The sequence below is a fragment of the Ictalurus furcatus genome, chromosome 23 (genome assembly GCF_023375685.1).
Source record: "Ictalurus furcatus strain D&B chromosome 23, Billie_1.0, whole genome shotgun sequence".
NCBI classification, from domain to species: Eukaryota; Metazoa; Chordata; class Actinopteri; order Siluriformes; family Ictaluridae; genus Ictalurus; species Ictalurus furcatus.
Window position 1 is genome coordinate 8,311,944 of NC_071277.1, and position 15,557 is coordinate 8,327,500.

At 42.5% G+C, this 15,557-nt stretch overlaps 1 protein-coding gene across 3 annotated transcripts in view; it reads left to right on the forward strand.

Annotated features, from left to right (window-relative positions):
• zfhx4 (zinc finger homeobox 4) overlaps positions 1–15,557 on the forward strand; it is a 74,626-nt gene that overhangs the window by 54,011 nt on the left and 5,058 nt on the right. For 2 of the 3 annotated variants that reach the window (XM_053611016.1, XM_053611015.1), the window contains 5 exons: positions 4,976–5,092; positions 9,290–9,423; positions 9,768–9,968; positions 10,200–10,311; positions 10,458–15,557. The exon at positions 10,458–15,557 is cut by the window's right edge and continues 141 nt beyond it. In XM_053611016.1, the coding sequence (XP_053466991.1) occupies positions 4,976–5,092; positions 9,290–9,423; positions 9,768–9,968; positions 10,200–10,311; positions 10,458–15,557 (5,664 nt within the window). The remainder of the gene's footprint in view (positions 1–4,975; positions 5,093–9,289; positions 9,424–9,767; positions 9,969–10,199; positions 10,312–10,457) is intronic. The other variant, XM_053611017.1, reaches the window with a different exon arrangement.

Below are 15,557 nucleotides of genomic sequence, written 5' to 3' on the forward strand. Positions count from 1 at the left end.
CCAAATTATGGACTGAAGAAAAAAAAAAAATATATATATATATATATAGAGAGAGAGAGAGAGAGAGAGAGAGAGAGATAGATAGATAGATAGATATAGATATATATATATAGATATAGATATAAAGTAAATTGTTAGGATGTCTTTAATGCCCTCATGCCATTGTCATGGATGCTAAAAATCTCTCATTTGAGATACTAATTTAAGAGTAATACTAAGCCTTCCAGCAATGAAACCTGGTAATAAATAAATAAATAAATAAATAAATAGGAAATATTGTCGCCTGTGATGTTGGAGAACTTCTTTTTTTTTCTTTTTTCTTTTTTTTGAATGATTAAATTAATGTTTTCTTAGATGTGTTAATAGTTTGAGATAAACAAAAAGAGTGATTTAAAAAATAATAATAAAGTTGAATTTTTTAAGACAGTACCACAGTCCTCTCTATTAAGGATTGTTTTCTGTTAGTGCAGCAAAACGGATTGCTTTAATCTTTATTACGTGTACTCGTATATGACAGGTAGAAAATGAAATAATAGTTCCAGATGCATCATCTATTTTGATGAGAGGATGGTGACAGGGAGAGAGAGAGAGAGAGAGATGGAGAGAGATGGAGAGAGAGATTACCTCACATGGCAATAATTGCCGATTCGTGCGAGTGCTGATCCGAGCGTTTTCCTTATAAGTTTGTTTTGACGCGATCCTTTAATAAGTTTTTTTTCTTTCTTTTAAATACAAACCTATTGACAGCAACAAAATGGCATCTGCATTTTTCCCCTCTCTCTTCTCAGTAAGACATTTTCATAACAGTTATTATTCTAAACCTCTCACAGAGCGCGTCCTCGTAACCTTTGGTAGTTCAGTCTTTAAAGTCAAAGCCAGATGGGCTCAATATGTGTCCCAGAGCGCGATGACGTCATGCCTCCTCTCAGCGTGCGAGGAAGACTCCGGCTTTGTACTCAAGCTGATTCACCCCAAACCCCCGACCCAGAGGGCTGGTAATTCTGCCGTGTGTTTGTGTAGGCCAGACTACAGAGGACTTATGGCCACTTGAACTCTACAGTAAGATACCATCATTATACTTTCACTTTTGTTTAAGAGTGGCACTCCGGATTTCTCCAGATGAGCACCGGAGAATGGTCATTATCCGTGCTTCCATGCTATAAGGCTGAGTAATGTTTTTACAAGTGGCCTGTTTGTCATAAAATTGCACAAAGTACAAGAAACGCTTATGTAAAAAAAAAAAAAGGGGGGTGGGGCTTCTCAGAATTAGGATATCAAACTATTAGAGAGGAACGTTCCATCAGTGCACTATTCTGCATGTAATATAGGAGAATGCACAGCTGCTTGGACACCTCCTTTGCAATTCCTGCTGCTTCTCGTGTGTGTGTGTGTGTGTGTGTGTGTGTGTGTATGTGTGTGTGTGTGTGTGAGTGTGTGTGTGCTCCTCTCCCAGTCTTAGTAGCAGCAGCAGTAACACGAAGACTTAGCCCACTCTCCACGTTGATGTTTAGTATTTTAGACATGGTACATTAACGGCATCTGGTTAAGATCTAAATGCTTGTTAAATACGGCGAAATTTGGAAAAAGAGAAGGAGGAGAGGTGGGGGGGAAGCATTTGGGAGAAAAAGGGGTGGGGGAGTGGCGCAGCAACAAGTCAGTAAAGGTTATTATCCTGAAAGTATTACAACTGGCCCCTGACAAAGTGGTGCATGGTGTAGGGTTTCAAAGATTCCTTTAAAACACAGGGGCCAAATGAAAACCACGAGGGGAAAGAATGTGACATCACAGAGGCCACAGGGGTTGCGACCTAAAAAGTGTGGAGTGAAAATTAGTCTCCACACCTCAACGGGAGGAGAAAGTCGAGAAATTATAACCGTAAACACACCGCAAGCCAGAAAACAACGCCTCTGCTCAGTGTGCTTCTAAAGCAGACCTTCATTTGGTCTGGTTCCTGATTTTACAGGTTCAAAGGGATTCGTTATTGAAATGGATTGAAATGTCTAAGATTGGAGGTGATTTACTGCTTTAAAAAATAATACATTGAACCAGAGGTGAAGAAAAGACAGAATTCATGCTGTACTTAAAAATAAAACACACACACACACACACACACACACACTGAAAATAATTAAGGATGCACTATTTACTATGCATTAATAATAATAATAATAATAATAATAATAATAATAATGAGAAGAGACTATAAAGAAGTAAAAGACAGAGAAGAAGAAGAAAAGATGATTATTATTAGTAGTAGTAGTAGTAGTAATAGTACTAGTAGTAGTAGTAGTAGTATGACTATATTTGAATACAATATAAAGCAGACGTCTCACTGTTTCATCCCGTAATAAGCGTAAAGAACGTGGTGTACGTTGCAGCCGAGGCCATACATTAACGAGGCCGATGCCTTTAGAAGTCGTCCTGTTTCCACTGCTGTTTTCGGCCTGTGTCTCCATTACCAGTCGGATACTGAACGGAGTAAGGCGTTATGGCACCCATGGGGAGAGAGAGAGGGAGCAGCCTGGCCTCCCTGGCCATCATTAAGCTCTCACAACAGGAAAAACACTGCGCTTTAACGTTATGAAAGTTAGCAGGCTTGTATTTGTGACACATACAGCACACACGTCCTTTTTTCTACGCATGAATATTATAACAGTGCAGCTAGAGCTGGTAAGCAACACAAAATTGGTTAAGGGACAGCTTAGAGAGATTAGAATAGTGTGTGTCTATGACTGTGTGTGTGTGTTTGTGTGAGTGAGAGAGAGAGAGCGAGGGAGAGAGAGTGAGTGTGTACATGGTGCACATTTGTGTGTGAGGTGTTTATGGTGTTCAGTAGAATTGTCCATAGCGCTAGTGTTTGACAGGTAGAAGACCTTGCTGCACACACACACACACACACACACACGCGCGCACACACCGCCGTAACACATGCAGATTACTCAAACTATTGCCAGGGTCACGCACAGGGCAGACACACCGCCATGATGTATAGGATAGCATGTCTGGGAATTTCTATCGCCCTCGAACGCCAGCATACCAGGGAATCTGCAGAAGTGCAGAACACCACTATGAAAAGAAAGGAGGGGAAAAAAGGAGATGCAGAGGAAAAAACTGTCTGATGAGACCCAGATGATAGGTCCTTTCTTTTTTCCTTTCCTCCATAATTTGCTCCTTTTCTTTAATGCATTCCAAAATTGTGATGCCCCCTCAAGGTAGAGACACTAGCACTTTGACACTTCATTTCCCAGCCTTTGGGGGAACGGGTCAGTAAAGCCGAACGTCACACTCTCAGACCAGCCAGGAGAGGGGGATGAGACAGAGAGATAAGCAAGAGGAGGAGGAGGAGGAGGAGGAGAGGTGACGGACAAAGGGGAGGGGTTAGAGGGAGGTGCTATAGGCTTTCCGCTTGGTCTCGAGTGTCCATTATTGTGTGTTTTAACCAATTATTCATTAACCATCCTAAAGTCCGGTCATGGTCAGAGAATCGACGGCTCTAACCAGGCTTCCTGTCGTCCACTAAACCTGAGTCTGATCTGCATGGAAATTCAAGCATGGAATTATTCAAGCATGGATTTTTTTTTTTTTTTTTTTTTGTAGGATATAGTAGCAGATGTTCATCTTTATTGTTTATTATTATGTATATATTTTTTTCTCTTATTTTACAATTGTTGCATTTATTTATTACCTGTTTTGTTTAGTTTTTTACTCACTGCATCCTGTTTAAAAAAAAAAAAAAATTGTAACCACTACACCAAATACCCTGTACGTACATCTATAATAAACTAAACACACGTGCATAAATAAGAGCATCTACATATTGAGCCTACACGAACACACGTACTGAGATGTTTCCTCTTTTTTTTTTTTTTTTGTGAATTATAATACACAATCGCCAAAATAACAAAAAAAAATTTTCCCAGCCAGCTGCCACCAGTGACAGGAGATATTTCATCCTGTTGTCAGAATATTATTAATAAAACATTAGGACTAGAGTGCGGCACAATTTCTCCTTTCAATCACTCCCTGCATCTGCCATGAAAATTTCATGCTGTATATAATTTCCACTTAATGTGTTGCACTTAAAATGTCGGCGCCAGCCCTGCGTGGGGGATTCGAAAGGGTTAATTATATCACGTATCCGCCTGAGTCCGAGGCCCCCGTGCTTACCAAACAATGACTCGAGTGCTAGTATGCAAATGCGGTTGTGACTTATTAGTCTCCACGTGGTCCATTTATACAGTTATTAAGGGTTTATCAAATCGAATAGCACAGCATCTTGAAGGTTGCTCACAATTGTTGTTTTATTTTTCCTAATTTATTAAATTTCCTCCAAAACATTTTTGCAATTTCATTTATATATATATATATATATATATATATATATATACACACACACACACACACACATATATATATATATATATATATATATATATATATATATATATATATATATATATATATACATATATACATATATTTCATCTCTTGACATGCGGTATTGCGGACGCAGAATGAGCTGAAGAGAAGCGGGAGAAGCGAGCCTGGTTATCTGGCAATACTCAGCCTGCTAAAAATTCATTAAAATGTGACATCAGTGCCGTGAGAGACAAATGATCTCTGGATGAAAGGGAACAGTGGGCCTTTCAGGGATTAGAGGTGCGCAGCTTCAACCTAGCAGCTAACAGCATAAACAGATTAATCCACTGGCAGCATAGCGGAGATCCACAGAATTATTAAACACGCACAGGGAGGGAAAGAACGATGGAGGGAAGAAGGGAAGCCAAGCCGAGGACTGTTGTAATCTGCCTAGTGCTAACAGTCTGGAGAGGTGTGTGTGTGTGTGTGTGTGTGTGTGTGTGTGAGAGAGAGAGAGAGAGAGAGAGAAAGATCCAGCCCTCATACACAGAAATACACTGGTATGGTTTCACGGTAACGTGGGTAACCTGGCCACTTCCTGTGTGCTCACTTATAGAGGAACCAGGTGAGGACACCGAGGGACCGAGACCAGCTTCCTCACTGGCTGCGGCCGAGGACAAAGACACAAGCGAGAGAGAAAGCCAGGAGGGCAAGAGGACAGAGAAAGACTCCAGTAAGACCTTTAGTTTTGGTCTTTTGTCTCTGGCACCCTCCCTTCCTCCTCCCTCACTCCCTCACTCACTCACTTACTAACCCTCCCTGTTAATACACACTAACACACACTCAGCACACATACATACACATACACAAACGCTCATAGTGTTCCTGGGCTTCTAGCTCCTCTGCCTCTTTCATCTCCACCGTGGGGCTTTTTCCTGCTAATAATGGCTGCATGTGTGGACTGCATGTGAATGCTATCACAAGCCTCCCATTGACCCATTTTTAATCACAACCATGTGACAGCAGAGATGCAGAGATGTGGAGATGCGGAATAATATTACAGAATGACCCGTGAGATTATTATTCTTTTTTTTTCTTTTTTTTTTTTTTTTTAAATCAAATCAGTTGCTTGTAATTTTTAAGCGCCTTTCATTAATCTTCAGTGTACTCACCATTCCTCTGATGACATATTAATTTTGCGTGAGGATTAGACAGCACTCGTCTTACTGCACCCGTGTAACCCTTATTTCAATTTTTTTTCCCCCCTCCTTTTAAATCAAGGCAGCACTCCACCCGTCATTGTCCCAGGCTTTAACTTCAAATCTACATTTCTGTGTAACCGGTAGGACATTAACAAGGACAACAATCCGTACAAAACAGCATTGTGTCGCGATCAGGGAACAGCCCCTGGAGCTAGCATCTGGCACTGTTACCTCAGGCTTTGTTTTATTTGCGCCGCCGAATAAGAATTCATACACGCCTTATTTTTTTATTTATTTAATTTTTTTTATGTATGAGATGGAAATCTGTGGTCACCATGAATATTACATTGGATGTCTTTTCATGCACGCCATACCTAGAGCTACATAATGTTGGGTTCAATGGTGCAGAAGAAACGCTGAAACAGGACGGAGCCTATTAGTTTAGCTAGTCATCTATCTTTTAGTCATATATCTGTGACAGGCCTGTCTGAGGCAGCGGGCGAGAATTTGCACTTTGTATTATACGCGGCATCATTTAACATCTCGGATCCGCCGAGGTCAAACGTGTTTTTCGTCGAAGCCTGTTTGTGCTAAATAGTGCTTTTTAAAAGAAAAAAAAAAAAAAAAAGCGACACTTAAAACTCGAACGGATTCTGTTTTGATTTATGAAGAGACGTTAATCCATTACTGTTGGATGGAACAGTCAGGGTTTATGCATAACACGTTTAAGGGTTTATACTGTTGAACTTGTATGCTAAGTATGTCCCCCCCCCCCCCCACTTCCCAGCATATCAAATAATATCACGGAGATCTTTACAATATCCAGCTGCTAGAATATGTGCATGTGATCTCCCTCGTTTTAATTTACTTTCTCGTTTTAATCAAGTGTCACCATGGATTAATGATAATCCGAGCTGCATTTTTCATGCAAATGTTCGTAATCTGGATCAACTTTGTTTTTGCTGAGATGTTAATAATATGTACAATGGCTCTGGGCTACAAAAATAAGACTGTAACTATTAAGAGAGATGAAAACGAATACTGTCGTGAATGCAAACATGTCCCGCACAACTCCTTTAAATTAGTAAAGAAATTAATTGTTCGTGGTTCATAAGACCACTTTTTTAAAAAATTATTATTATTATCATTATTATTATTAATATCTTATGCAATATCAAGGAAAAGCATGCAGTACACAATGTCGCATATTAAACCGTATTTAAAAGTATAATTTGGATTTGAAGCATTACTGCTGAAATGAGCACGACTGAGAATCATTCTATTAAAATGCATTAATAGTTTATTAACATATTGAATCGAAGCCCTGCAGCTACGAGTTCTCTTTTCAACAACATGGCCGTTCACGTCACATCTGAAATCATGATGTGCTCAGGATTAGGAGTAAAGCAGAGTGGGTTCGCTGTCTGACCTCGAGGTTCGAAATGTGGCGTTCAGATGGTATCAAGTGAAGCTTAATTCGTGACCTTAAACCCGGTATTATACGTAAATCACTAAAGTTACTCCGAGTCTCAGACCCGGGTTTATTTATAGCGCTGTAACCTCAGCCAGACCGGTGGGTCTGAGGTCCAGGAAATTGAATAGTAAATTCGTGCTGCCTTCATCAAGCAGGTCCTGTATAATTGACAATCGCTGTAAAAAAAAAAAACCCACGATACCACGATACCGTTTTAAAACTACTGAAAGAAGGTAGACATATGCGGCGGTGAGATTTCTGCTTTTTTTTGTTTGTAGGACAATCAGAGGCCTTGTAGAGATCTCTGACAGTTGTAAATAAAGATGGGTGGCTAGCCGGCCACCCTGCTTCTTATAATGCATACAGCTTGAATGTCATAAATCACTTTTTGATTTATCTAATCAACCAAGGTCCTGCTTTTCAAATGCATTTGTCAATGGGGGATGGGAACAATGTCACCGTTATTTTATCTCCGGCTTCGTTGCTTTGAAGACAAAGAAGGAAAAAAAAAAGCTATTTCAATTAGTCGACGGTATAAAAATACGAAAAGGAAAGGATGACCTGAAATGCATTAGAGCCACCCACAGCATACAAAAGCATTTTTATCGTTTAAAAAAAAAAAGATAAGATGAAGGCTATACGGGTCAAGGTTTATAATTCATTCTCATTTTTATCTCATTTCATTTGTGTGTCTCTGTTTTTTTTCCTCCATGTTCGTATATACAGACAGACAGACAGCGTTGAGGTTTTTTTTTTTTGTCTTTACATGGTATCCATTTTGTTTTGAAGTGCTTATTAAAGCAGTTCATTGACTAAGAAAATAAATCATAGCGATGGATCCTCATGTAGCACGAAATCCGATTACTCCCCTACCCCGCCCCCATCCCCTTCCCAGACTACGCATTTACATTCAGTATGATGGCAATCAATGGAAAAGACTCATCGCGTCCTGAAATGCGTCCGCACCCAGTCGTCCGGCAATCGGCTCCTCACCCTGGAAATAATTTAGTTGCAAATTGACTGGAAGATGACGAAAATTGAAAGTTAAAATTAGAAATACTCATAATAAACACAGAAGAAGGAGAGAGAGAAAAAAAGGTCAGGGGATGCGGTGCAGCAATGAGGCAATGCCCGCCTGGCAAATGAGGTTTTCTGTTTGTCATGAAATGTATGTGACATGCCTCCCCAACGCTGCAGGGATATCAAAGCCAGGAAGAAGGGGGGTAAAAAAGATTACCTAGCAATTTGAGGCTGCAGAAAATTCTCTGATGCTCTTGGAAATTTGTATTGTGCCCTTGTGGGGTTGTTTTTTGTTTTTTTTTTTCCCCTCCTGTGTCACTTTCCTTGACAGTCTAATATGTCACGCTCTTGATATGTCGGATTACAATAAAATAACTAGAATACCTCGTGATGCAAAAGAATTAAATTGCACACACATGCAACGGAAATTCAAATAAAATGAAAACTAATACACCCGTTAAAATCAGTGCACTTTTTTTTTTTTTTGCATCCTTTGCTTCACAAGAGTATTTATCCCAGAGTGACCAGATTAGAGAGAGAGAGAGAGAAAGAAAGAGAGCGCGAGAGAGATGGCAGCTAGGGGTTTCTTTGTGTTCTGCATACTCGGGGAGGGGATAAATTGCGTAGAGCGAGATGGCTGGGACGCTGTCTGCGTCTGGAGATGAGGGTAATGAAAGATTTATCACTCTGTGCAGCATTCTCTAAATACAACTGGGGGGCTGATTTCCTGAATTGAGCTCGGCTGAAATGGTAATAACATTTTTTGCCTCCTCCAGTGCTCTGTGTCGGGCACGGATATTTAGGGTAATGCTAGGAAGGTGATTTGATAATCTATACACCCAAATAGCCTGGATAATGGTACCGTGACGTACAGCACAGTGATAATGCATTTGTGACTCTCCATTTATTTTGAATATCTTCATGACTGGAATTGCTTGGCCTGTTTTTATGGTCATTTTTTTTTTTTTTTTTTTTGATATTGCAGCACCGGCAATAAAGTAGATTAGTATGAGTCAGAGTTCATTCTGTTCTTTTATATTTATGGCGCAGTGTTTGTTTGGGTCTCACTTCTCTAAGACCTTTACTTGATGTCGTTTTTTTTTTTGTCTTTTAAACGGCCACTCTGAGCTATGCTTAATATCTCCGCCTGAGGTTTGATGATGAGGTCGTTATTATTTGTGAGGTGTGACTGAAGATGTTTTGTTTTTGTTTTGTGGTTGTTGTTTTTTTGTAGGAGGTAATACACTGGCTAAAGAAACTCTGGAGAATGCTGCAGTGGGGAAGCGTGCACTTCAACAGGAGAAAGAAAACGACACTCCGCCCAAGAGGCCTAAATCTGTCGAGGAGAAGACGATTACCAGTGAGCAAGTGAGTTACTGCTTCCCATGTTAAATTGATGGGTCTGTCTTTATGTTCACGTCGAGGCTTATAAGCGTTTGTATCGCATTAAATTATATGTGTTTCTAATTAAAATTATAATGCATTAGCCTGCCTTGCAGGACTCTGAGCCATTTCTGAAATGGATTACATTAAGACAGGTGGTGGGAAACAGCAATTTATACTATGCCCTGTAATGAGAGTCAGCCATCGTAAGAAATTCTGACCATGTTTTGCTCATTAAAGACATAAGCAAATTTCTTGAATATCTCAAAATGGAAAGATATACTGTATATCTGCTTTAATTATAGTGAGATATCGACCATGCCTTTCAGGTGCAGCAGTGTCCGTACTGTAATTACAGCAGCAAGGACGCAAACCGTCTGCAGCTGCACATCATGTCCCAGCATTCCATGCAGCCCGTCATCTCCTGTCCCCTGTGTCAGGATGTCCTCAGCAACAAGATTCACCTGCAGCTGCATCTCACACACCTCCACAGCGTGGCTCCAGACTGCGTGGAGAAGCTGCTTATGACAGTACGTAAATCATTTAAATCTGTTCAAGGCTGTCGGGTTTGCTGTGACTGCGCAGCAAGTCATTTCCTCTGCACCATATACTCCAGTAATTAATATAAATAAAACAAATTCACCTATAATAGCTTCAGTTATGTTCATTTGCTAATTTATGTCGATTCTGTGTTTTTTTTTTCTTTCATGGTGCTTTGGTGTGGTTTCACTGACACTGCATTTATCCGATATTTATTCCAGGTGGCAGGTCCAGATGTTACAATGCCAAATAATTCATTGATACCTGCACCTGTACAAGACAAAGCACCATCTGTAATGAACTCTTCAGCCGATGCATCTGGAAAGCCCATGGGTAAGCGTCATCTAGTCTTTTAATAATTAAATGCACTACATTGCAAAAAAAATTTTTTTTTAAACATTCTGTGAAAGTTAAAGCAATAATCTCTCAACGAGGTTTCTGATATATGCCTTATATCCCCTCTTTCTTTACCTCAACAGGAAACAGCTCTAAAGATTTGAAAAATAGCACGGGCACAGAGAAAAGTGACCTTGAGCTTGCCAACGAGGAAGTCAAGCCACCGAAAGAGGCTGCTGAAGCTCCAGATTGGAAAAAAGCCACTGGCCAAGATAGGAAGAGCCCAGATTCCCTGCAGGAACACCTGAGTGACCTGCAAAAACGCCAGCAGCTCTCTGTCTCCGATCGCCACGTCTATAAATATCGCTGCAACCACTGCAGCCTGGCATTCAAGACATTGCAGAAGCTTCAGATACATTCGCAATACCACGCAATTCGGGCGGCCACGATGTGCAGTTTGTGCCAGCGCAGCTTCAGGACGTTCCTCGCCCTCAGAAAGCACCTGGAGACCGGTCACCCTGAGCTTAGTGAAGCTGAAGTGCAGCAGCTGTGTGGAAGTCTACCCCTCAATGGTGATATCACAGAGAGTGAGGCAAGAGCACTGGAAGAGGCACAAGCCTTAGAACAGGAAATGGATAAAGATGACGAGCTGGACCAAGAAGGGAAGGCCAGTCCTACTGGAAGTGACAGTAGCTCCTTGCTTGATGAGATGGGTTCCGAACCAAAGCGGACCTTGCCTTTTAGAAAAGGTCCGAATTTCACAATGGAGAAGTTTCTAGACCCGTCTCGTCCATACAAATGCACTGTGTGTAAGGAGTCATTTACGCAAAAGAACATTCTGCTCGTTCATTACAACTCTGTCTCGCACTTGCATAAGCTCAAGAAAGTTCTCCAGGAAGCCTCGAGTCCAGTTCCCCAGGAACCCAGCAACAACGTTGACAACAAACCATACAAATGTAATATATGTAACGTTGCTTATAGCCAAAGCTCAACCCTAGAGATCCATATGAGGTCTGTCCTTCATCAGACTAAAGCAAGAACTGCCAAACAGGAAACGAGCAGCAGTTCCAGTAGCGGAAGTGGAAGTGGAAGTGGATCTGTACCATCTAACAGCCCTGTCCCAGTCAGTCAGGGAAACACAGAATCTGTGAGTTTACCAGTATCATCGAACAAAGAGAACAATGTAGATACCAAAGAAGTCAACATAAAGCAAACTACTGATCATGTCGCTGTTCAGCAAACTCATCAGTCCACCCCGTCACCAGCGCAGCTTCAGATGCAACTGCAACATGAACTTCAGCAGCAGGCTGCCTTCTTCCAGCCACAGTTCCTGAATCCAGCATTTTTCCCCCACTTCCCAATGACACCAGAAGCTTTGTTACAATTCCAACAACCCCAGTTCCTTTTCCCGTTCTATATTCCTGGCACCGAGTTTAATATCAGCCCTGAGCTGGCGTTGCATTCGGCTGCGTTCGGGATGCCAGGCATGACTGGGTCATTCCTTGAGGATCTAAAGCAGCAGATGCAGCAACAGCACCAATTGGGCCAGCAGCAGCTTCAGCTTTCTCAGCAACAAGCTCAACAGCAAGCCTCTCAGATGCAACAGCAGCAACAAAAAGGCCAGCAGCAGAGCCACAAGCCCAAGCCAGAGCCCAGTCATATCTCTGTGTCTGAGATTCAGCTGTCTAGAGAGGTGGAAGAGAACACGGAGAAGCAAGACAACAAAGCAAAGCAAGATGCTCTCAATGATCCTGATAACAATAAAGAAAATAAGGATTCCAAAAAGGCAAAATTTTCAGAACCTTTCATTCCTCCACCACGCATCATTTCGGGGGCCAGGGGTAATGCTGCAAAAGCCTTACTAGAAAACTTTGGCTTTGAACTGGTAATTCAGTACAATGAGAACAGACAAAAATGCCAGAAAAAGAACAGAGAGGAAGAAATAAATGACAAATTAGAGTGTGGTATGTGTGGAAAATTCTTCTCGAATATGTTAATCCTCAAGAGCCACCAGGAACATGTGCATGGTCAGTTCTTTCCCTATGTGGAGCTGGAGAAGTTTGCACAGCAGTACAGAGAGGCATATGATAAGCTCTATCCCATAAATCCACCTTCTCCAGAGACCCCTCCTCCGCCGCCACCACCTCCACCACCTCCAGCACCCCCAGCTCCAACGAGCATTCTTCCTGCCACCACTACAGTAGGAAAGGCACCGACACCATCTCCGGCACCCCTACAAGCTCCACCACCGCCACCACCACCCCCTCCTCCACCACCTCCGCCACCCAGTGCACCTCCCCAAGTGCAGCTTCCTGTCTCTCTTGACTTGCCAATTTTCCCACCGTTGATGATGCAGTCCGTGCAACATCCTGGGTTACCCCCACAGCTCGCGCTACAGCTTCCAACAATGGACTCTTTATCTTCTGACCTCACACAGTTATGTCAACAGCAACTGGGACTGGATCCAAACTTCTTGCGCCAATCCCAGTTCAAGCGCCCTCGTACCAGAATCACAGATGATCAGCTGAAAATCCTCCGTGCTTACTTTGATATCAATAACTCCCCTAATGAGGATCAGATACAAGAAATGGCAGAAAAGTCCGGCCTTCCACAGAAAGTCATCAAGCACTGGTTCCGCAACACGCTTTTCAAAGAGAGGCAGAGAAGTAAAGACTCTCCTTACAATTTCAGCATTCCACCCTTGACCACACTGGAGGATATCAGAATGGAATCCCAGATGAATGCACTAGAATACTATAAGACTGACGCAACCATGAACAAGAGATCCTCAAGAACTCGATTTACAGACTACCAACTCAGAGTCCTCCAAGACTTCTTTGATACAAACGCTTACCCAAAAGACGACGAGATTGAGCAGCTTTCTACGGTTCTCAGCCTGCCAACACGTGTGATCGTGGTATGGTTCCAAAACGCCCGCCAAAAGGCAAGAAAGAGTTACGAAAACCAAGCCGATACCAAGGACAGTGAAAAGAAAGAGCTTACAAATGAACGTTATATCCGGACCAACAACATGCAGTACCAGTGTAAGAAATGCAATGTTATTTACCCTAGAATATTTGACCTGATAACACACCAAAAGAAGCAGTGCTACAAAGATGAAGATGATGATGGTGCAGATGAAATCCACTCCGAGGAGATGGCAGAGAACTGTGAGCATACCACAATGAGGCAAGCGGAGTTAACTAAACAACCCACTGTCACAGCAAGTAGTTCTGGCTCCAGCTCCCCGCTAATGCCATCACCTCGACCTGAAATAGGGAAAACTTCACCCAAACCCGAAATCCCCAGTGAGAAAACAAAGCAGATCGAGAATGCCCCTTCACAAGCAGCAAAAATAGTAGCCGATCCACGACCATCTAAAGCGTCTACCCCTCAACCTCCTCCACAGAAAATGGCTCAGTCACAAATGACAAGACCTCACTCCCAACCTCAGTCTGCAGCCGTCCCATCCAGTCCTCTCTCCATTGCACTCTCGTCACTTACCAATAGCATCCCTCCTCAAATGTTACAGTATCAGTGTGACCAATGCAAGATAGCTTTCCCGACTGTCGAACTGTGGCAGGAACATCAGCATATGCATTTCCTTGCAGCTCAAAACCAGTTCTTGCATTCTCAGTTCTTGGAAAGGCCATTGGATATGCCCTACATGATATTTGACCCCAACAACCCTCTAATGACAAGTCAGCTTTTGTCCGGAGCACTTTCCCAGATACCATCGCAGAGCAGCTCTGGCCTAGGCTCTGCTACTGGCTCTGGTTCCTTAAAACGTAAATTAGATGATAAAGAGGACGGCCCAAATGATAAAGAAGGTGGAAGTGTTGGCGAAGACCAGCACAGAGACAAACGTCTGAGAACCACTATAACACCAGAGCAACTTGAGATCCTTTATGACAAGTATCTACTCGATTCTAACCCGACAAGAAAAATGTTAGATCATATTGCCCATGAAGTGGGACTGAAGAAAAGAGTAGTTCAAGTCTGGTTTCAGAATACCCGTGCCAGAGAAAGAAAAGGTCAATTTCGAGCGCTTGGGCCTTCCCAAACTCATAAAAAGTGCCCTTTCTGCAGAGCGCTCTTCAAGGCTAAGTCGGCCCTTGACAGTCACATACGCTCGCGGCACTGGCACGAAGCTAAACAAGCAGGTTTTAGTTTGCCCCCAAGTCCGATGATGCTTCAGGATGAGGGAGCTGAAAGTCCACATAAATACAGTTTCATGGAGTATCCACCACTGCCACCAAAGACTGAGGTAAATGAGTGTGAGCTTCCAGCTGCATCCTCCACCCCAGTCAAATCATCTGAGGCACACCTAAAAAACTTCTTGAGCCCTTCATCCTTAAAAGCAGAAAACAGTGATGAGATTGAAGGGCTTAATATGAATTCTGCAGAAGTCTCATGCGATCTTAACAAAATAGATTTTGATGAGACTTCATCGATTAACACAGCTATAAGTGACGCAACGACAGGAGATGAGACCAATAATGAGGTTGAGAACCTCACAGCCAACGGTGGGGAAAGACTGGGTGAGAATAAAACGATTACAGCACAAATGTCTGACTTTACTGACGATAGATTCCCCTTCAACATGGTGAGCCCAGCACTAAGTTTCTCTGGCAGAGATAGTGAGCAGTACTTCAGTTCCAGAGACGATGACCTAGATGATAACGCCGATAAAAGTGAAACCTCAAGTTTGGCTGATCCAAGTTCACCTAGTCCATTTGGAAGTGCGAATTCCTTCAAGTCTATAAAAGGTGGTACAGAAAGACCCGGACACAAACGTTTTAGGACTCAGATGAGCAACCTACAGCTTAAAGTTCTCAAGGCTTGCTTCAGCGACTATCGCACTCCCACGATGCAGGAGTGTGAAATGCTGGGCAACGAAATAGGACTGCCAAAGCGTGTTGTGCAGGTTTGGTTTCAGAATGCCCGTGCGAAAGAAAAGAAGTTCAAAATAAACATAGGAAAGCCATTCATGATAAGCCAAGGGTCTCCTGATGGACCGAGGCCTGAGTGTACTTTATGTGCTGTGAAGTATACAGCTAGACTTTCTATTCGCGATCACATCTTCTCTAAGCAGCACATTGCGAAGGTGCAAGAAACCCTGGGGAATCAGGTGGACAGAGAAAAGGACTATCTCGCACCTACCACTGTCCGCCAGCTTATGGCTCAACAAGAGCTCGACCGTCTGAAGAAGGCAACCGACGTCCTTAGCTTGCCAGCCCAGC